The sequence below is a fragment of the Drosophila tropicalis genome, unplaced genomic scaffold, assembly GCF_018151085.1.
Source record: "Drosophila tropicalis isolate 14030-0801.00 unplaced genomic scaffold, ASM1815108v1 contig_593, whole genome shotgun sequence".
Taxonomy (NCBI): domain Eukaryota; kingdom Metazoa; phylum Arthropoda; class Insecta; order Diptera; family Drosophilidae; genus Drosophila; species Drosophila tropicalis.
Genome location: NW_027173070.1, coordinates 4651755 through 4673542, shown reverse-complemented (window position 1 = coordinate 4673542; position 21788 = coordinate 4651755). Strand labels below are relative to the sequence as shown.

Below are 21788 nucleotides of genomic sequence, written 5' to 3'. Positions count from 1 at the left end.
TCAGGATATTGGTTGCTTGGCTATAATTTAAATAAAATCCTTGGCGGTAAAATTGCATATTCGTCTTGCGGATGCTTTACAACACTGGTCTTAAGAATGCTGTCACACTATGAACGTACCTTGTGATATTTGGCAACACTATTGAGAGCATTTGTCAGATATTCCCGCGCTTTTGTCTTGCAGGGAATCCAGCAAGGCATCTCATTTAGTTGTATATTGAAAAAAGTGGAATATTCGTAGCGGAAACAAAAATTAAACATAAGTAAATCGAAATGTCAAGTCCCATTCGTTCGCCTAGTGAGGCAACTGCCAACTCAAAACAAGGTCCGGGTCCAGATGGAGGTGCCACTCCGACGCGCTCAATTGCTCCGCAAGATGCGGAAACGCCAATGCGAATGGGTCCTGGTCGTGTGGGAGCCAGGCCATCGGATAACATCAGTTTGCCGCCTACTTCACCGGGCAATATAAGTTTGCCAGCCACAAGCCCGGCTCGTGGTTTGGGCGCTAATATGAGTGAAATAGATTTGAGTTCACCGCTCAATTATGGTACGCCAAGTTCCATGGGTTCAATACGAACACCGCGTTCAGGTATACGTGGAACTCCTCTGCGTTCACGTCCAGATATCAGGACAGACAAGCGCATACGCCAAGTGGCTATACAAGGTGCTTCAGGGGTAAGTAAAAATGAAAAATTATGATCTGAATTGCTAATGATTTCTCTCGATCTAGCTGGATCCCATACCCGAGAAGGGCGGTTCGGAAACTACCGATACCGTTTCAGAGGCATCAACTGGTCCCCAGTTAGTTGTCTGGGGCACGAATGTGGTTGTTAGCCAGTGTAAATCCAAGTTTAAGTCATTTATTATGCGATTTATTGATCCAAGTGCCGAGCAGGATGAGATATCCGAGAACATTGATGTCAATCAGCCACTGTATCTCCAGAAGCTTGAAGAGATTCATACTTTGGAGGAGCCCTATTTGAATCTCAATTGCGCACATTTGAAGACCTTCGACCAAGACTTGTACCGTCAGCTGATATGCTATCCACAGGAAGTGATTCCAGGCTTTGATATGGCAATTAATGAGATGTTTTTTGAACGTTATCCGGCCGCCCTGCTGGAGCATCAAATCCAAGTCCGTCCCTTCAATGCGGACAAGACGCGTAATATGCGTTCGTTGAATCCTGAAGATATGGATCAATTGATCAGTATTAGCGGCATGGTCATACGTTCCTCAAATGTCATCCCTGAGATGCGTGAGGCCTTTTTTTCATGCAACATCTGCTCCTTTTGCACCACCGTCGAGGTTGATCGCGGTCGCATTGCTCAGCCCACATTGTGCTCAAATTGCAATACCAATCACTGTTTCCGTCTTATACACAATCGTTCCGAATTTACGGATAAACAGCTTATCAAACTGCAAGAATCCCCGGATGACATGGCTGCCGGACAAACACCACACAACGTCTTGCTCTATGCCCACAACGATTTGGTAGATAAAGTGCAGGCAGGTGATCGAGTCACTGTCACGGGCATCTATCGAGCTACGCCCTTGAAAGGCAAAGGCTTGAATGTAAAGAGTGTCTATAAAACTCATGTGGATGTGGTGCATTTCCGCAAAGTTGACAACAAGCGGCTCTATGAGGAGGAAGAAGGGTAAGTCTCGCTATTCTTTATTCTTAATTCCCAAATAATTTCTACACATTACATAACAGCAAAGACCACATATTTCCTCCGGAACGCATTGAACTGTTGCAGTTGCTGTCCAAGAAACCCGATATCTATGATCGCCTTGCACGAGCTATTGCTCCATCGATTTATGAAAATGATGACATAAAGAAGGGAATCCTTCTACAGCTTTTCGGTGGCACCAAGAAAAAACATTCGACTTTAGGTCGACAGAATTTTAGATCTGAGATTCATTTGTTGCTATGCGGCGATCCCGGTACATCTAAATCGCAGATGCTTCAATATGTTTATAATTTGGTGCCACGTTCTCAATATACCTCTGGTCGAGGATCATCAGCAGTGGGCTTGACAGCTTATGTCACTAAGGATCCGGAGACACGGCAATTGGTGTTGCAAACGTAAGATAACCCTAAATGCAAATCAAAGATCATCTACCATCATTTTACAATTCGTACCATTTAGTGGTGCTCTCGTCTTGGCCGACAATGGTGTCTGCTGCATTGATGAATTCGACAAGATGAACGATTCCACTCGCAGTGTCCTGCACGAGGTTATGGAGCAACAAACATTAAGTATTGCCAAGGCAGGCATCATTTGCCAGCTGAATGCCAGAACATCCATTCTAGCTGCTGCCAATCCAGCCGAATCGCAGTGGAATAAGCGCAAGAATATCATTGATAATGTGCAATTGCCGCACACCCTTCTTTCCCGCTTTGATTTGATATTTCTGGTCTTGGATCCACAGGATGAAATCTTCGATAAGCGTTTGGCCAGTCATCTGGTATCTCTCTATTATGTTACACGTCACGAAGAGGAGGACACCATGTTTGTAAGCAGAACAAAAATTTTTAAACCTTTCCTAGCATTTTTTTATTTTTCGTTTTCATTTTGCAGGATATGAGTGTTCTAAGAGATTACATTGCCTATGCCCGTGAGCATTTATCTCCCACTCTTTCTGATGAAGCCCAACAACGCCTAATTCAGGCCTATGTTGATATGCGCAAAGTTGGTGCCGGTCGCGGTCAGATCTCTGCTTATCCTCGGCAATTGGAGAGTTTGATTCGTTTATCTGAAGCTCATGCCAAAGTACGACTGAGTGGCACAGTAGAGCTAGAGGATGTAGAAGAGGCGTGGCGTCTTCATCGTGAGGCCCTTAAGCAATCGGCCACGGATCCGTTGTCTGGTAAAATTGATGTGGGCATTCTTACTACAGGCTTGTCCACAGCCGCCCGCAAGAAACGCGCAGATCTGGTTGCAGCAATTAAGGAGAACCTTAAGAAAAAGGGCAAAGTACCCACCGTACCATATCAGAAATTGTTCAAAGAGATCAAGGAGGGCTCGCAGATTGTATGTAGCATGCTTTACCATTTATTTTTCTTTATCAATTAATTTGAATCTTATTTTTTAGTTAATAACTCGCGAGCAGTTTGAAGATGCATTGAAAGAGGTTCAGGATGAGGGCACCATTGTTGTGATGGGCAAAAATACCATAAGAATTTGTTAATTTCATTATTATTATTATCATCATTAATATTCATGCGTACAAATTTCATTCCTAATTCGCTAATGTTTACAAATAAAGATTTTCCAATTAAATTTATTCTTCCCGCTAAACTTTTTAGAGATGAGCGGCATAGCTTTTGCAAGTTGACGATGGTTGCTCATTTCCAATATCAATACTTGTGGCTGTGGCCCGATTAGTGTGACCAGGCCTTATGTTAGGTGCGGGCAAGAAGCGACAATTAGAAAAGGCAATATAAAAAAGTCAAACAAACATAAATAGTTGGAATAAAGACCATAAAAATGATGGCGGAGAGTTCCCTACAGAGCGCTAGCGAGGCGTCAGTGGATTTGGACACAAGCAGCTTAATAGCCAACAGCGAACTGGCCATGGCGGGAACTCGCGAACATACCATCACGCCCACAAAACGGGAGAGACGTAAATCCCCGGCAACCAGTTCGGATAATACCAGCACCAGTGTCCAGGCTCCAATGTCACCAACGTCATCCATGGCAGACACCACATTCGAGCCCACAATCGAAATGATGGTTAATGATTTTGATGACGAGGCCACATTAAATGAAGAGGAAGCTTTAGCGTTGGAAGAACACAACAATCCAGAGGATGAAATTGCCAGGCTAAGGGAGGAAAGTGAAATGCCCATAGAAGAGTTGTTAGCCAAATATGGCGGCATGGCGGCAGAATCTGAAATCAGTTCTACTAGTTCAAGAAATAAGCCTAGCACCAGCAAAAGTTCAGCCGGCCGACGGAGGAGAGCAAAAAAGCAACAGCAGCAGCTGCAACAACCACATCAGCAAGAGGAGCATCAACATCAGATGGAATTAGATAATGAAGATCAGGAACTCAAACTGGAGCCCGATGTCGAAGTTGTGCCTGCAATTTTGAGTGCCGAACAAGGCAAAAAACAGCATCGTTCCCATTTAATGGATCTCTATCCTGATGAATCTTTTGATAGCAGTCCATTGCCCAACCGGCAGGATGATTTAGAAACCTGTACGTTACTTTAATTCGGAAACATATCATATGATAATATGTTAAAATGTTAACTTTTACAGTTACCCCACTTCATACACTCCTTGAGGAAGTGGAAGAGCCAGAGGAAGAAGAAGACACAGATACCGATTCCGATGATGCCAGAAAGATTATTATGGTGGGAACCGATTATCAGGCTGATATACCTGATGGACTATCTCAATATGGCGATATACTTCCATATGAGAATGAAGATCAATTGATCTGGGAGCCCAGCCAAGTGACCGAGAGGGAGGTAGAGGATTATCTTAATAAAATTCAAGAGGCACGAATTCTTACAGCGGCAGCTTTGGCTGAGGAAGGGAGCGGGGAGCTTGCTGAAAATGAAGCAGATCCATTACCATCTTTGCCTGTATCCTCCACAGATGAAAAAACTGCTTCGTCTAGTCAGAAACAATCGTCGCGAATTTTATCAGATTCTGAGTCCGTCGTAAAAGATAACGAGCAGGCCTTGCATCTTTTGGTCCAGTGTGGTTATGATTTCAAGGAGGCTTTGCGTCGTAAACGTATCAATATATTGCCCCTTGGTGACGGCGGCTCATCAATGGGCACATGGTCGGAAGAGGAGTGTCAGAAGTTTGAAGAGGGTATACATAAATTCGGTAAGGATTTCTACCAGATCCGCCAAAATCAGGTGCGCACGCGAACCATGCGCGAATTGGTGCAATTCTATTATCTGTGGAAGAAGAGCGAACGCCGCGATCAAAGCTTTATCCTGAACGATACCATCGATCACATGGATGTTTTCATCAATGAAACCGAAACTGGCAATGGCGGAAATGCTAATGGTAGCTTATCACCTAGCAATGGCCACAATAGCAACTGCCCCGATTTGCTGGGTGGCCAAGAGAAGGAGCGTAGAAAAAGTTACTCTATCATGACGGCCACTGGAACAAATCGTAAACGTCGAGGGTCGTCCACGCCCTTGACTTTAGAGGATAATGAGAATGATAATGGTAACAATGGACAAAATAAAGTTGAACCAGCAGAGACCATAGAAAAGATATAAGTAGTGATGGTAACATCATTAGGCGCAGGCGCACGGCATTATAGTATTCCGCTATACATCATATATACATATAATGCAATTATTGATTCATATACTATTCCATATATAGATTTAGATTCTTAAAACACACATTTCTCATATTTACTATATATCTGTAATTTTTGAGTTTATCTAATTGTTAAGCCATTGAAAATGTGAAATATTAAACAAAAACTGTGTAATTTGTTGTCTGAAAAATAGAAAGTATAGTGAAATAGTAGTAATATTAAGGACACTTCCAATTCTCTGCAGAAAAAGTTTCTTGTTCGGTTTTTTTAAAAGTTGAGATATGTATAAACTTTTGTTTTATTTGAGGTTAGGTATGTCTCCCTCTCTCTCTTCCTCCCTCTGTGTGCATATAAACAGGATCAAATGTCAAGTCGGCCGGTCGTAGAATTTAAAATGCTTGCTTGGCTTGCAATTTTCTTTCCAGTAAATGCTTACCTCACAAACAAACACACATACAGACACAAGGCGCTCGCCCATACATTCTTAAAGATAGAGATAGAAAGGTAGGGACTGGGACTGGGACTGGGGATCGCTGGTTTGTGATCGTGATCGTGCAAAACAAAGTTAACTGGAGCTCAAGTCTCTGCTCACATACACACATCTGAACACTCGCACACACATCTGCAGGCGTAGGTATGTGAGCTTCACTGGCGTGAATATTTTACGTTCACTCCACCATCTTCTCCAAGGCAGCAGTCCAGCCGACCGTAGTGAAATCCAGTTTTTTTTCGATAAAAATAAACAAAGCGCAACAAGTACGCTACAGTACTCTGTGTACAGCATATATGTAAGTACATTTGCAAAAGTAAATACAAACCTATGTATGTATGTATGTATGTACATATATACATATATATGAAGGTCGGAAGGACCTCTGCCTCAATGTACCTGTTTACCTGTTAAAGATGGACATAGAAAATCCCATTGGTTCTTTAACTAAGGTGAAAAGAAGACAACGTCGACAGCCACACAAATACACAAGCAAACGCGAGAAGAGTCTAGTTTTAGCAGCGCATATTCAATTCGTTACGGCCCAAAGTAAAGTTAATAACCGTAAAGAGCAAAAACACCAACGTACAAAACACGAGACTGAAGCCAGCAACTCTGTGGCTACTACAACAGCGGAAGCTTCACATCCGGATAATACCAAAAGAGAGACAGAGACCGAGGGAGAGGTCTGTTGCCGTTGCCGTTGGTTGTGTTTGCGATCATTCTCTGTCTCTCTCTTTCTCTCTCAGCCCAAAAGGCACGTAAACTGGTTGGACCCGACACAACCGTACAACGCCACCGCAATATCTATCGAGACCGTCGTGGTTTTCAATTTCGCCCGTGATCTCTCAGTGCTGGTTGAGTGCTTGAGCTGCGCAAGTCGCTCACAGTCAGAGAGAGAGAGTTAGAAAAGACCCCACAAAAGCAGCAAAAGTAGCAGAGGTTTCGATGATGGCTTACAACCATGCGTCATCGTCATCGGCGTCGCCATCGCCTTTGTCTTCGTCTTTGTCGCCCGCTGCTGTTGTTCCCTCCATGGCCTATACGAATACTGCAAAGTTGCCCATAGAAACAGTTAAACGTCTTATTGCTTCTGTTTCGCGTCGCCCCATCCTTTGGTTGCGAAACAATGGAAGCGGCCAGAAGCGTAGCGATATTACACCAATTTGGTTTGAAGTTGGTCAGGATGTGAATCTTCCAGGTGTGCAGACATGTCGTCTCAGTTCTCTCTAACCCGTTTCTAATCGTTTGTTTTTACTTAATTTCAGCGGATATTTGTCGCATTAAGTGGGGACATTTGCGTGACAATTTCCGCAAAGTCTACATACGGAACAATCTTTCAAATGAGACACCCTCTTCGTGGCGCTTTTACAATGACATGCGTTTCATGGAACATGCTGTCCATGAGAATATAATGCGTCAGACGCGTAGCAGCAGCAAAAAGTATCCACCAAACAATTGGAGCGAAAATAATAATATAACGCGTGGAGCCAAATATGATGCAATGCTGGCAACTGAACCAATTTGTGAACTCAGCGATAGCTATGATTCGGAAATGCATCAACCAAGTTTTTCGGATATTAGTTGTTTCTTTGAGAATCGAGAAAACGAAAACCAGTATCAGCCAGAGGATCAGGAAAACAATAGCAAACGCATTAAACTGGAGGAGGAGGAGGAGCAAGACGACGATGACGATTTTGATGAAGATGCCGCCTCAGAGAATACCACACCAGATGCCGGTGTTTTCACCATTGAAGTGCTTGATGATGATGAGGAAATGGCAATGCCTTTGTCCAAGATTAAGTCCAATAATAGTGGTAGCAGCAGTGACACTGAAACGAAGCCGGCTACAATAGCGTCCCGACCACCGTCCACATCCGTAGTCACATCGGATTTGCCCTTTAAGTATATTAGCATGGATGCAGCCACCAATACCGAACCACAGGAGGATAACGATGCCGATCGTATGTTTTTGCTCAGTTTAATGCCATTTCTACAGAAGCTACAGGACGAACGACGTAAGCTTAGAGTACGTCAGAAGCTACAAAATGTTCTTATCGAAGAGTTGGAATTTGGCTAAGATCTTGAAACATACTTAATTAGAATTATATACATTACTTAATAGGTACATATATAACAGAGAAAAGGAATTACCTAAGTCTAGATATTAAACATAAGCATAGCTTACAGTATTATAAGAAGGCGACTGACTAACTAAATAACTTAATCTTTGAGGATCGATCATCTGAAAAATTCACATTCCTGTTAAAATCAAATAATGAATTGTTGAAATTTATTTTTTTTGAAAACTTGTTTTATTTATGAAAAACTGCCTTTTATAAAATGTGCCTAACCATTCTTAGAAAAAAGCTATTTTACTTTAACCTATTTAAAATAATATAATGATTCTGTTGTATTGTTTTTATTTCAACAACAATAATGTGCGATATAATTCGTTTCAGTTACGCTGTAGAACGTTTAAGATTTTTAGATTAGAAACGTATTTCAAATGTTACGGTTAATATTTGAAGATTGGAAGACATATTGTTTAAAAACATACATACATACATATGTATGTACATATATTTGAAAAAACACTTTGTTTCCAACAAAATATCGCCCACCAAATTCAACTTTCGTACAGGCTTAGTACATAAATAATCCCATACTGAAAATAGGCACACTAACGCATACAAAATAAACAGAACCAGCATAATTACACATTCTACATGTACATTTGTCTACCTGCAGGCCCACCTGACCGTTTTTCTTTCATCTACCTGAGCAAATGGTCAAATTGGGACGTTAAAAATTTGAATTTTTCAAGCCGTCGCTAATTTTTGTCAGTGCATTAGAGCAGGAACAGAGCCTGATCCTGCTCTCTAGGGCAGACGAAAACAAGTTCCATTTCTCCTTTAGGGATGATTGTCACCGTGTTGTTGGTGGTGTCTCTCTTCCTCCTTTGTGCGCCACAATCACAACAACAGAAACACTCCAAATTTTCGCGCCACATGCGCCATTAATTTGGCCTCTCTCTAGTTCTCTTTTTGTTCACGTTCTCCCGCTCTCTAGCATTTTTAGTTGTTCTTCTTTAGTACCCTGTACTCTTGAAAGAAAAGTATGTACATACATCCAGTAAATTCAACAGATATATTAAAGAACTCTTTTAGAATATACTTACATATGTGCTTAATCAGACTTAATAGCGCAGGTGCTATACATACATGTATGACTTTTTATTTGGCTTGTTTTGTTGCTTTACTGTTTCTAATTCATGTAACGGTTTATGTTATAACAGGGTATGTACAAGTCGACTCGAGGTCAATTCCAAACCAATGTTGTTGTTGCTCCGGCTTGGCTTCAGTTTTCAGTTTCAGTTTACAGTTCCAATTTGTAAATGCGTGCGGGAAGGTTGCTTATTTGGTGAAAAAGTGGGTAATATTAAAACAAAGTGCGCTTAGACTAAATTTTCTTTCTGCGTATTCAGTTAAATGTACATAGTTTAGCTGAAAAGTGAAAATGTAAAAAATGTTGTAGGAAAACGCATGCTCAAGTAAAAAGAACAGAAGGGAATATCAGCAGCAACAACAAAAGGAAAAGCGCGCAAAGTTTACCGCAAACAACAAAAACTAGACCGATACAACAACAAAGTTCTAATAAAAGTGCGTGAAGAAAGCAAGGGAGGAAATGAAGTCAGTGTGAGGGGGTGCGTTGCAGTGCAATAATAAGTGAAAATAAATAGAAGATAAAAGTAGAGAGAGAGAGAAGCCGACTTTCTAGCAAACTACGACTATGATGAATCCCAAATACCCTTGCTAGTTTTTGCGAGTTCATATTTTACGCATAGTCTTTAAATAACAACAAAATTAATATAATCGACTAAATTTAATTGCGGTTTTATTTACGTTAACCACTTGAGTGTATAGTGTTGAAAAATGCTACTTTTATGACTACTAGTAATGGTGATCGTTTAAGTTATTTGTTGGCGCCATGATATGTGTGTCCGTTAGAAATTTTGAATTAAAATTCACAATGTACGAATTGGATATCAACTAATTTCCCAAATAGTTTTTTTTTTTTCAAAATATCATGTTCTTTCCTTAAACATAATAAACTATTCTGTTCCGTTTGGACAAGGGGGGGGCTCAATCATAAGAGAACAGAAAATGGATGTGCATGTGCATGAGAAAAAGAGACCAAGCTAGGGAGAGAGAGAATAATCAAAGGCGAGCGAGAGAGTTTGGAGCGCGCGCAGTATAAAATCAAAAACTGACTGCGAGATACATTTGGGTTTTTATTTAATTTTTTTTTGTGTTTTATTTAGACATACATATACCGTAAATACATACATACATATGTATATGATGAGCACTCACACACACACAGAGACGCACCGCAGCCACTGAGAAGACACCGTGTATCCGTATTATGTTGTGTTTTTAATCGAATGTATCTTTTAGTCGGAAAAAGGAATACACGAATGTCGCATCGAAGGAATGAAAAGCGAATAAAACTGAAACGGAATTAAGCCTAAGACGAATCTCTCTAAAGAGGAATTTCACAAACTACAAGAACTGATTAAATCAAACAAAAAAAAAAAAAAAATAATAAAAATCAAAATAATAAAACATAAACATTACAAATATCGATAACAATAAAAACAACGACAAACATTTGGAATAATAATAACAACAAGACGACAAAAAGAAGAGGAGGTGTGCAGTTCCGTTCCGTTACCAGCCGCTTGCTGCATGAGGCTGCTACAAAAAAAGGTGTGTACGAGAGAATAATCGAAGCCCCCAAAACAAACAACAAGCAAAAAGATTATAGCCCAAGAAAAATTTGTCGAAGATATACAGGTCCGAAGATTTAACACATTGCATATTGATTTTCAAAATCCTGTCATCTTAAGATGAAATGTCAAGTGAGAGAAGATTTTTGCAATTTGTCTCAAATGTTTCTCAGAGTTTTCTAGTAGTTTTATTTAGTATGTGTGCTTGTGTGTGTGTGTGTACACCACCTACTTACATTTTCGTATAAATACAATCAACCCTCAACCTCATCCCTTGCTGGTTTTGCGTCGTATTTAGAGCTGCACGTCCACAACATATCTTTCCCCATCCCCCCTATCCTGCTACCCCCGCCACGTATCTTTTATGTATGTATACACACAATGTGTGTGTGTGTGTGTGTAAGTGTATGAGTGTTTGTAAAAGGACTTCAACTTCTTGGTTGCCGTTTGGGTTTTTTTTCTGTTTCGTTTTGTTGTTTTCCCATTTCGAGGCAGACTTATTTCAATGGAAATATTCGATGGTCACAAGGGTGGGTTCTATTCTTCCTGTTCTTCCTCTATTTCTTCTCTATTTTTCTTTAACTGCACCAAAAAACATCTCGACAAAAATATCCTAGAAACTGAAAACAAAAATAAATCCAAACGCGATAAGGCAAGAATTCAGTTGATTTTCATTCTACGGGTCAGAACATTGTCCTTGAAGATCTTGGTTAAGTGGCGGATTCACAGTAAGGTAAAATTGGACATAATTTCAACCAAAATTTATTAAACTAATTAGTATAATTTTGATTTCCTCCTATATAACAACGAATTTCTTCCTGAAGAATCATTCGAATTGTAAATTTAAAACATTTTTAAGGAAAAATACCCCATTTGATATCAAATTTTATATTTAGTAGATATTCTTGTTTTCCTACTTACCAAAGTTACCTATGCTAAGAAATTAACTCGAATTACAAAATCAAAACATAGAAACAAGTTTTTTGATCCTTCTACGACAGTTTTTTGTTTTTTCTTTAAGTGTAGTTAGAGAAACGGTGTTGAAATCCACTTTTTGTCCTGTTGTTGTCGAGTGAGGGGTTGAAAGTCGGTCGGTCGGGGTCGGGGTCGGTGGTGGGGGCAACGTCTTCAAGAAGATGGCAACCAGTTTGTTGTTTTATTTTCTTCTTCCACCCAAAAGCCGCTTGCGCATTGAAGTTAAGAGAAGGGGAAGGGCGGGAGTAGAGCTGGGGCAGGGTGTTGGGGGTTGTTTGTATGCATATATATATTTTATACATACATATGTACATATATATGTATGTAGTTCATATTGATGTATTTATTTTGATTTTCCATCAACTGATTCAAAGAATCATTCGCCATTTTGTTTAATGGCCAAGTCGCAATAGATTCTACTTAACAATGGTCATAAATAACTGCAAATTTCCAGGATTCCTTTAAGCAGGATATGCCAGGATGCAATTGTTAATAGTGCAAGAAGAAAAAGATCTATGAAATTCTGACCTGCTGTGCGCTCAAATTCGGGACGGCACAACGACGGATCCTTTTTTCTTTTCCTTAAGGGATCGAATTTTCCCCGACTACCTAAGCAGATGCCGTTGCAGATGCAGCTGTCCTATGCGTGTGTGTGTGTGTTTATCATGTACCCAATTTTCCTTTTGGCCTACTTAATGCTTAGCTCGGGTTCTTAAGTATTTAGTTTGCATCTTTCTCGTCATCAGGCAACATCGCGTTACAAACGCAGTTTCTTTAAAAATAAAAATTCCATTTTTGGATTTTGCAACTTTCTTTCCGTAGCGGAAAAGTGCCACCATCATCACGCAACCCTGTTGTCGTCGTCATCAACAACATCATCATTGACCAGACGAAAAAGCTGAAGCAACGTGATCTCAATTATCTCTTATGATGGAACTCTTGTCAAACAATTCGGTTCCGCAACAAATGGCTAGCAGCAATACGCCCGGTTCGAATGTGGGTGGAGTAGGAGTAGGCGGTGGAGTTGGTGTTGGAGGTGTGGGCGTTAGCTCCACCATGGCCAATGCCAACGGTAGCAGCGGTGGCGGTAGTATTAGCAGCAATGGCAGCAATTCATCAGAACGCCTACTGGCCGGAATATTAGAATCATTTCCCGCTTGGGATCTAAATGTGGGTAGCCTAATGCCAAATGTGGGACAAAGGTAAGCAAATCGCATACAAATATCAACCCCTAATCAATGCTAATGCTATAATTTTGCTTTAATGGCATTTCAGCTCACCGCCACGCACAGATTTTTTTATTAATAATTTTCTTGGAGGCCTTGATAGCCATGGTGATTTCACAATAGGTCCCATTGGTAGCGGAGGTCCACGGAATCACAATCAACCAAAGATGTCACCCGAATCATCGAATAATTCAAGCATCAGTTGTGGATGGTGCGAGGTCAGTGCTTCGATACGTTGCCTGGAATGCAATGAATTCATGTGTAACGATTGTCTGCGCGAGCATCGCAATAGTCCACTATCCTCCAACCATTCGATTGTCTCATTGCCCACACCAATTGGCGCCTCGCCCACAATGGGAGTTGGCGTAAATTCCATGCCCAACTCCAACACTAATGTTAACGGCCAGTCGCCGGCCAGCTCGAACTTCATATGCGACATACACAACGAGATGCTGCGCTATGTATGCGATTATTGTCGGAAATTGGTTTGCCAGTGTTGTACCCTGCATGAGCATAAGGAGCATAGCTATGCCTCCATACAAAGTTTCATGGTGGGCTCCAAAGAGAAGCTAGAGGGGGCCATTGAGAGCAGCCAGGTGGGCACACGATGCATCAAGGGCAGCATTGACAAGGCATTGGCCTTTATACGCCTAATCGAACGCAATTGCAGCGAATTGAGCGACAACATACGCAAGGCTTTCCGTCAATTCATCATAGCCATAGAGGATCGGGAGCGTTTCTTGTTGGATTTTGTGGAAAAGTTGCGTCAGCGTCGTCTGGCCATTCTACATGATCAGATGGCTGGTTTAAAGTCCGCATTGGCCGGTCTTTCGGAAACTTCGGATATGCTTAGCAAGGTGGCCGATAATGCTTGTCAAATGGATCAAATTGAGATTGCCATGAAACTGACAAATGGCCAGCGGCAGATGGAACAATTTGCTGGCATCTACAAGGATTTGCAGCCAAAGCAGGAGGTATTCGCCTTTGCCCCACCGGACTATAGTCTGCTGCAGGATATACGCAATCAGGGTGGCGTTATACTGGTGGACGATAAGAATATGCCCATAGTATCCAGTAATGGCAATGGTTTACCCCTTGAAGTATCTGCCTTTGCTGGCATGGTTAGCAATCCCTTGAATGTGGTGGCTTCCACTGCATCGGCCTCTTCATCAGTGGCATCGAACTCAGTGCGTCGTCCTTTATTGCGAGACAACAGCTTTCGCATTCCATCGCCTATATTGCAACAGCAGCAGCAGCAGCAACAACAACAACAGCAGGCACAACCACCAACTAGAGGAGGAAGTGCCTGTGGTATGTCAAGCGCTGCCTTGGATTGGGAATTAAATGGTTTACGCAGTTCTCCTGGCCTACACTTCAGCGCTCCACGTACAACTCAGGCGATTCCAGGCTGTATGGATTTGGTGAAAGTGCGTAATTCAAACTCATTATCCCTATCATTCGCTACCGAAGGTCACGAAGATGGTCAAGTTAGCCGCCCCTGGGGCTTGTGTGTGGACAAAATGGGACATGTTCTTGTCTCCGATCGTCGCAATAATCGAGTGCAAGTTTTTAATCCGGATGGCTCACTAAAATTCAAATTTGGACGCAAAGGTGTGGGTAATGGAGAGTTTGATCTGCCGGCCGGTATCTGTGTAGATGTAGATAATCGGATAATAGTCGTCGACAAAGATAATCATCGGGTGCAAATTTTTACTGCCAGCGGAGTGTTTCTTCTAAAATTCGGTAGCTATGGCAAAGAGTATGGCCAATTCCAATATCCCTGGGATGTGGCGGTTAATTCACGACGACAAATCGTAGTCACCGATTCGAGGAATCATCGCATACAACAATTCGATTCGGAGGGACGATTCATACGCCAAATTGTGTTCGACAATCATGGACAGACAAAGGGAATAGCATCTCCGCGTGGCGTCTGCTATACACCAACTGGCAATATTATAGTCTCGGACTTTGATAATCATTGCCTATATCTAATCGATCCAGATATCAATGATGTGAGTTTATATCATTTGCGAATGCTTAAAGAATTTACTAATCCTTATCTATTTACAACAGATATTGTCGGTTAAAGGTCATGAGGGTTCAGGCTTCCATGAGTTCAATCGCCCCTCTGGCCTGTGCTGTGACGATGAAGGTCGCATTATAGTTGCTGATTCCAAGAATCAACGCATATTAGTCTTCAATCAGAATCTGGACTTTATGTGGGATGTAAGTTGATTAATATATACAGTATGTGCTTGAAAATATTAATTTGTGATTCCCCTTTTAAATAGATCGAAGTTCGTCCTTCTATTAATCCATTAATGCCACCCACTTTGGATGAAAAGGATCGCACTTGCGATGTGGCCCTCATGCCAGATGGCCGCATTGTTTTCCTCATTGAACTGTCGCCAGACTCGAAAGAAGGGTCTAACCCTTATAAGAGGTTTGTGCATGTATTCTAAACAGAACTCCACTGAAAATGACTGTCAGTGTGTGTAGACACAACCAAAAACTGAACAGTTTTTAGAACATATTTTACACCAGATCCAAAAAACACGGAAACATTTAACAGAAACTGAAGAGACCGAAACAAACAAGCAAACAAAGCCAACAAACAAAAAACATTAAGAAAAACGATGATGAGAAATTAGTAAAAATTTTTAGCATAAGTGCTACAACGATTACCTCGATAATGCTTAAGAGTTATAAAAACAAAACACAAACTTGAAACCAATTTGGTAATTACATACATATATCTAGCGAATATAGAATCAAAAAAAAAAAAAAAAAAAAACCAACCAACTAGCAGCATACCAACCAGAGCATTAGCCAGAGCAAGAGCAGGAACACTAGAAATTAGACATAGACATAGGATTTTGATTAGGATTAGAAAGCAATGAGCGCTCTCAGTAGACAGTTAGCAACAAACGATGGTAAAAGAACGAAAGGATAAAGCAAAAAACACAATAAATACTAGAAGAATATATATATAGATATATATATTTATTACCTGTTAGTTAGACTGAAAGCAGGTTTTGCGTTTTTTATGGGGTTGCTTAGAGAGAGAGAGAGAGAGAGAGAGACACAGAGAAAATGGTATTACAAAATTTTTCGTATTAGTTTCCTATATAGTTGTGTGTAATCTAATTTTTTTTCTGTTTTTAATTTCATTTTGTGTATTTGTCTTATGGTCTTTTAGTTGTATGATTTTTTTTTTATTGATATATAATTAGTTTTATTGATTGAGACTGAGCAAGAGTACGAAACTTTGTAAAAGGATTGAGACAAACAAAAAACAAAACAAAAAAAAAAACGGATATATGTAAATATAAAAAAGAAGCCCGCTGACTTTTGGTTGAACTTTTAAACAAAGACTGAGTATTAACTTAAACAAAACAAAACAAGCAAGAATTGCGGCAATTTTTGAAACATCTACCATATGATATATATATGTATATATACATATATATATATATATATATACCTATACATGCATATATAATATATATGTAGGTATGATGGATGCTCGGAGCAAGCCAAAAAAAATAATATATAAAAATTGCCATTGACATTGATGAGATATAAAAAAAACTTAACGTAACGTAGCTTAAAACTTACATAACCATACATACCATACATCAAACATACAAAGATTTACATGCATATACAATACAATACATATAGCATACATATATAGCATATACATATATAGACATAAATTGCGATCAGGATCAGCATCAGTCACAATACACACACAGACACAGCCATCAGATTCATCTATACTCATGGGGCATAGCTTAAACCGAGTTTAACTGACATTTCCATGCATCATCCAAAAAAAAAAAAAACATCAAAAAACTAAAACGTGAACAGATTTTGTTTATAATTAACATTATTATTATTATTATTATTAGTTACTATCAGGCGAATCCAAGCGTTAGGCAAGCCAACTCAACTTTTAATTTAATATAGAAACGTTTGCATTTCAGTTATGGATTGCATTCCCTGAGAGAAAATGAAAAAAGGTTAGCAAAAATTACCAACAAGAAAAAAAATTTATCATAATTTTTCGACTCAATGTGTTCATTAGCATTTAGTAGAGTTTAGAGCTATGAATATATTTCCACAGATCTGCAAATAGATCGAGCGATAGTTAAAGAGGAAGGAGCAGCAGCAATATGAACGTATTGAATACATATTTAGGTGACATGTTCCTCGCAAGCAAAAAAAAAAAAAAAAAAAGAAATACAATAAAAAAAAAATTAAAAAGTCAATGCATAAATTAGCCGAATTAAAGATATATAGAACCAATATATACAAGACATGCATACATATAAATATACTCAAATATATAGAATGTAGATGGTGAAACAAAAACTGACGAAATCAATCGAAATCAGCGAGAATACTAAATGCAAATCTTTTTTCTATATATTCAATTAAAATTTTTTTTCCTTGTCCATAAGTTGCAATGCGTTCGAAATGCACACAAAATGAATTGTATTAGCAACCAAGTTATATATACATATGTATGTATGTATATGTTTTTTTTATATATACATTTTTTACCTTAACATTATCTTGCTTTGAATTTTTGTCCAATTCTGTGTATTTGTGTTTTTTACAAAGATATCGGCATATATATATACATATATGGATATATATGGAGAGAAAGATTGAGAGAGTACCAGAATATGTGTGAGAGATAAATTTGTGTAGCTAAAACACACTCCTTCCACGTAAAAAAAGCAACATGCATAAAATGCGCAAAAACTACAAAAAAAAAAAAAAAAAAAATTAAATATAATAATTGACGAATAATATGAGAAAACAAAGAAACATATATACATACACATACATATACATACTTATATATACATATATATATATGAGGAACCTTAAGTGAACCACTAAAACAAGTCAAAAATTAAATAATTTTAATTTTTTTGGTTTATAGTAGAGCCTAGGGAAAAAAAGAGATGACTAGATCTAAGTGAAGTTTCCTCATTCTTGTTCTAGAGTGTAATATCATTTTTTAATTCGAAAACAAAAAAACATAACCGACATACTGAAACTGAAACTCTACAACATTTTCGACCTTACTTTATGAAGCGCCGTTCATTTCTTTGTGATCGATCAAATCAAATCTAAAATCAAATTCGAATCATCATTCAAATCATCATCAAATCATCAAAAATCGTTTTATTCCCTCTCTATCAACAAAACATGCAAAACATAAATCAACAAACAAAAAAAAAAAAAAGGAAAAAACAATGCCATATTTTATACTTGTACTAAAATATATGTGTGAGATTTACTAAAAGCAAAACTAACAACTAAAAAAACAAAACAAAAAAGTAAGCAAATACTAAAATCATTAAAAATGAACGCCGTTTTCTAAAAGCCACAGTTTAGAAATTGTGTAAAAAAAAAAAAAGAAAGGGAAAACCAATGCCATAATTCAAAATAAAAAGCATTTAAACAGATATATATATATACATATATGATGATGAATATAGATATATCTATATCTATCTAATAAACTAACAAAGAAAAAAATTATGTTTAACACAAAAACTAAAAGAATACTGAACAATTTAGCCAAAGGCTTAAGTAACATTTAAATAATATAAATATTGTAATACACCACCACACACACAAACACACACACAATACATACACTCATTCAGCTTAATAGTTAATTAAACAACAAAAAACATACCAAAAAAAAAAAAAACACAAAACTCAACAAGTATTTTTCAAATATATATTCCAAAATAAAACCTTTCCCACAAGTAAAAGATGAATATAAAAGGAAATACTAAATGCTCACACACACACTTACAAACAATACTAAAAATAACGAATCCAAAACTTAAATCAGGTATTCAATTTTTTGTCATATATATAATAAAATATATATACATATATATATGTAGCTAGACCTTAAGAAGCAACAAGGAGGAAAAACCCATAAGAAAAAGAAAAATCAACTTCAGCAGCAGCAGAACAAAAAAAAAAAAAACAACATATTTATAATGCATACATTTTTTATATATATACCTAAATAAATCGATTTGACGATGCTAAACCCAGACAACTCTTATATATATATATATCAAAATACAATTTTGAAGAAAAAAAACAACATTTTTTAACATAAAAAAAAGAGGGAAAGCAAGAAAATGAAAGGAGCAAAATAGTAACGAAAAATGCTAATTATTTAATTTACAAAAATTTAAGTTAAGTTCAAAAAATACTTCACAGTACATTTCTTCTACAACCCATCCCCCATACCTCTGCCAACCTTTAAACGCCCAAAAAACTTCCCCCCCACGCCCTTTCCCCCCTACATATGTAATAATTATATGGAGCAATTGAGTACAAAAAGAGTACAAATTTAATTGATAAGAAACAAAAAACAAAAGAAAAGCAAACCACAACAGATCAGCTAAAAGTATGGAAAAAAGATAAAAAGAGAGAAAGAGACAGAAAGAGAAAGGTTAAAAAAATAATAATATTGTTTAATTGAATGAAGCTAACAAATGTTTGGTCAGTTACTGGCCGGATGGACGATTATACCCGGATACCCGGTTAAATTTGGGGGAAAACTGATTTATGCATTAAAAAACCTAAAAAAAAGGAAACCAACAATATACTATAGCAAACTTATGATCTAACCATAACGTACATACATATGCCTACATCATAAATAGTTACACCTACACATACATATATACATACATACATATATATATATATACATTTAGACATATACATACATACATATATACTCTATATATCTCTCTTATGCTAGAGCAAGAATAAAAAAAGCAACAACCCAAAATTTCTTCTACGATTTCTTATATAATTTGGCATATATAAAATACGAATACGGAATACAATACAATACAATACCTTCTCATATATATATATATATATATATATAGTCTATATGTATATATATATATAGGAAGTACGAGTTCGAAATGATCTTTAAGCTTAACAAATCATGCATGTACTAGGTACACCCACATACATACACACACACATATATATATACATATATATACATTCATAACTATATTAAGAAGAGAATCAAGATCAAGCAACGGATTATAATTCCAAAAGAAAAAACAAAAAAATAACGAGTTGCAGTTGCAAGTTGCAACAAATTGTCAAACAACAACTACAAAATTTCTATAACACACATACACACTCACACAACACACACACACAACACACATAATGTATGGTCATTTTTCTATGTGGGACAAGAGTAAGAGTATATTTTATACGATAAACAAATTTTATAACATATTTAATAATAAATTATACACTAATAACATTTCAATTTGCGTTTTATATTTATTATCTAGTTACTTCTAACCGGTAAAATTGGTTTCCACTTGATCTAGTTGGAGCACTAATAAACATTCTCAGACCTTGCCTATTAATTACCACTTTGATTTCGAAATAATTAACTTAAGCACTACAACGACTATGAATTACCGAGCTTAAAGTGAAAGAGGAAGATCAAATCAACTCATCGAATAAACACAGACCATCCCTCTTAGCTTACCCAACGGTCAATTATATACATACTTTTGGTACGGTTGGTTCTGATTGATCAGAGTTCTATAAAATTTGTTGGTTTGAAAAGTTTACTAATGGATAATAAGTGCCAAAGCTTTTCAAAAAGGAATTTACAAAGTCCGACAAAAACATTTTAAAACTTAAACAGCCTACATACTAAATTTGGAGGCACTTACTCTTAAAGATCAAAGCCGAACAGTAGTCCTAGGCTTTAGAGCCTGTTACATAAATGTTGATGGCAGTATTATACCATTTTATCCTGTGGGTGCATGGTATATCCAAGAAAAAGGAAAACTGTTTAACGTGGAATTGCAACTTGAAGCGCTCCACTAAATTTGAGTTGTTGTTTGAGTGACGCAATTGAACCGAAATTTCGTGAATTCTGCAAAACAATGTAGGAAGGTATATATAGCAACTCATAGATCAAAAATAATGTTCATATAATTAACACTAAGCACTTGCATTGTTACTACCAAGTACATACAAATGTATATAGTATTGTCTACCTTATTGTCTGAGATATGAGCTAATTGCTCATTTCTATTCTGGAATAGGAATGTGTGTGAGCGGGGCATAATGAGCAACAGTTGAAATGACGCCGGGGAGACAATAATAAAAGTGAATTTATAGACAAAAGCGGTCTCTCACATTGATGACGATGATTATGAAACAGATCCCCTGACTACGCCCATGTTAAAGCACTATATAGTTAATTATATTTCTAATGGCTTATGATTAGATCAAAAATGTTTACATACTCTAAATAATGACCTGGACCTGGAGATGGAATTAAAAGCAAACACGATGTGATCTCTCAGAGTCATCGCATGACTGTTGGGGGTCTAGTGGAGGTCTGGGGTATTGGTCATGGTCAGGGTTTGCCGCCTATGCAATGTTAAAATAATCTTAAGTAGAAATAAACTTTGTACGAGTATATTGTGTATTGTTTTTGTTGTTCAATTTTTAGGTAGTAACCGGTTTTTGTATTAGTTTTTTATTATTATTATTATTTGTTAACTTCTCCAGTCAGTCTGTTAAAGTCTCAGCTGACTGAGTAAACAAACCATATTAAACAAAATGCGATCTTTAGCCTCTGAATGAGAAAATATATGAATGCTTTTTAGTGTTCATCATCATCATTAATCATTAGAATATTTGTTTTAAATAACATATAATTTTTGCTTTGAAATGTCAAAAATGATTACCAAAAAAATGTATGAAGATGGTTTTTAAAATACCCTCTCAGTATGATAAATTAGACTAATTGAGTGTTACCTGGAGTTGAAAGCAAAAGCTTTCAAAATTGTGAATTTTAGTTTGCAACAGATAAACTGGTATAATTTTTGAAAATTCCATAAGTGATTAAAAAGGAAAACTGGAAAAGCGCTCAATACCTAGCCCAGTTTTG

At 37.7% G+C, this 21788-nt stretch overlaps 4 protein-coding genes and 1 long non-coding RNA gene across 8 annotated transcripts; 4 read left to right on the top strand and 1 right to left on the bottom strand.

Annotated features, from left to right (window-relative positions):
* Positions 1 to 146: 146 nt before the first annotated feature.
* On the top strand, positions 147 to 3284 carry dpa (disc proliferation abnormal). The gene is made up of 6 exons (XM_068291306.1): positions 147 to 674; positions 730 to 1655; positions 1715 to 2086; positions 2151 to 2517; positions 2583 to 3035; positions 3097 to 3284. Exons 1-6 carry the CDS (start codon positions 273 to 275, stop codon positions 3190 to 3192), a joined length of 2616 nt encoding a protein of 871 aa, XP_068147407.1. The 5' UTR covers positions 147 to 272; the 3' UTR covers positions 3193 to 3284.
* A 108-nt stretch (positions 3285 to 3392) lies between these two features.
* LOC137577180 (mesoderm induction early response protein 1) lies at positions 3393 to 5472 on the top strand. Its single transcript, XM_068290576.1, has 2 exons — positions 3393 to 4203; positions 4266 to 5472. Exons 1-2 carry the CDS (start codon positions 3492 to 3494, stop codon positions 5249 to 5251), a joined length of 1698 nt encoding a protein of 565 aa, XP_068146677.1. The 5' UTR covers positions 3393 to 3491; the 3' UTR covers positions 5252 to 5472.
* Positions 5473 to 5730: 258 nt separating this feature from the next.
* On the top strand, positions 5731 to 7934 carry Coop (Corepressor of Pangolin). Its single transcript, XM_068290578.1, has 3 exons — positions 5731 to 6086; positions 6205 to 6989; positions 7057 to 7934. Exons 2-3 carry the CDS (start codon positions 6737 to 6739, stop codon positions 7866 to 7868), a joined length of 1065 nt encoding a protein of 354 aa, XP_068146679.1. The 5' UTR covers positions 5731 to 6086; positions 6205 to 6736; the 3' UTR covers positions 7869 to 7934.
* A 477-nt stretch (positions 7935 to 8411) lies between these two features.
* Positions 8412 to 9691, bottom strand: LOC137577179 (uncharacterized). The gene is made up of 3 exons (XR_011032375.1): positions 9599 to 9691; positions 8970 to 9294; positions 8412 to 8894 (listed from the first exon to the last, which is right to left on the bottom strand). It is a non-coding gene; the product is annotated as an uncharacterized lncRNA (long non-coding RNA).
* Positions 9162 to 20132, top strand: wech (tripartite motif containing 71 protein wech). 4 transcript variants are annotated; one of them, XM_068290572.1, is made up of 6 exons: positions 9162 to 9219; positions 10113 to 10560; positions 12378 to 12757; positions 12831 to 14796; positions 14858 to 15010; positions 15076 to 20132. In XM_068290572.1, exons 3-6 carry the CDS (start codon positions 12483 to 12485, stop codon positions 15244 to 15246), a joined length of 2565 nt encoding a protein of 854 aa, XP_068146673.1. In that variant the 5' UTR covers positions 9162 to 9219; positions 10113 to 10560; positions 12378 to 12482; the 3' UTR covers positions 15247 to 20132. The 4 variants fall into 4 exon arrangements, with proteins under 4 accessions (XP_068146673.1, XP_068146676.1, XP_068146675.1 ...); XM_068290575.1 differs by having other exon boundaries at positions 9186 to 9219; positions 10249 to 10560; XM_068290574.1 differs by having other exon boundaries at positions 9206 to 9223.
* Positions 20133 to 21788: the final 1656 nt, after the last annotated feature.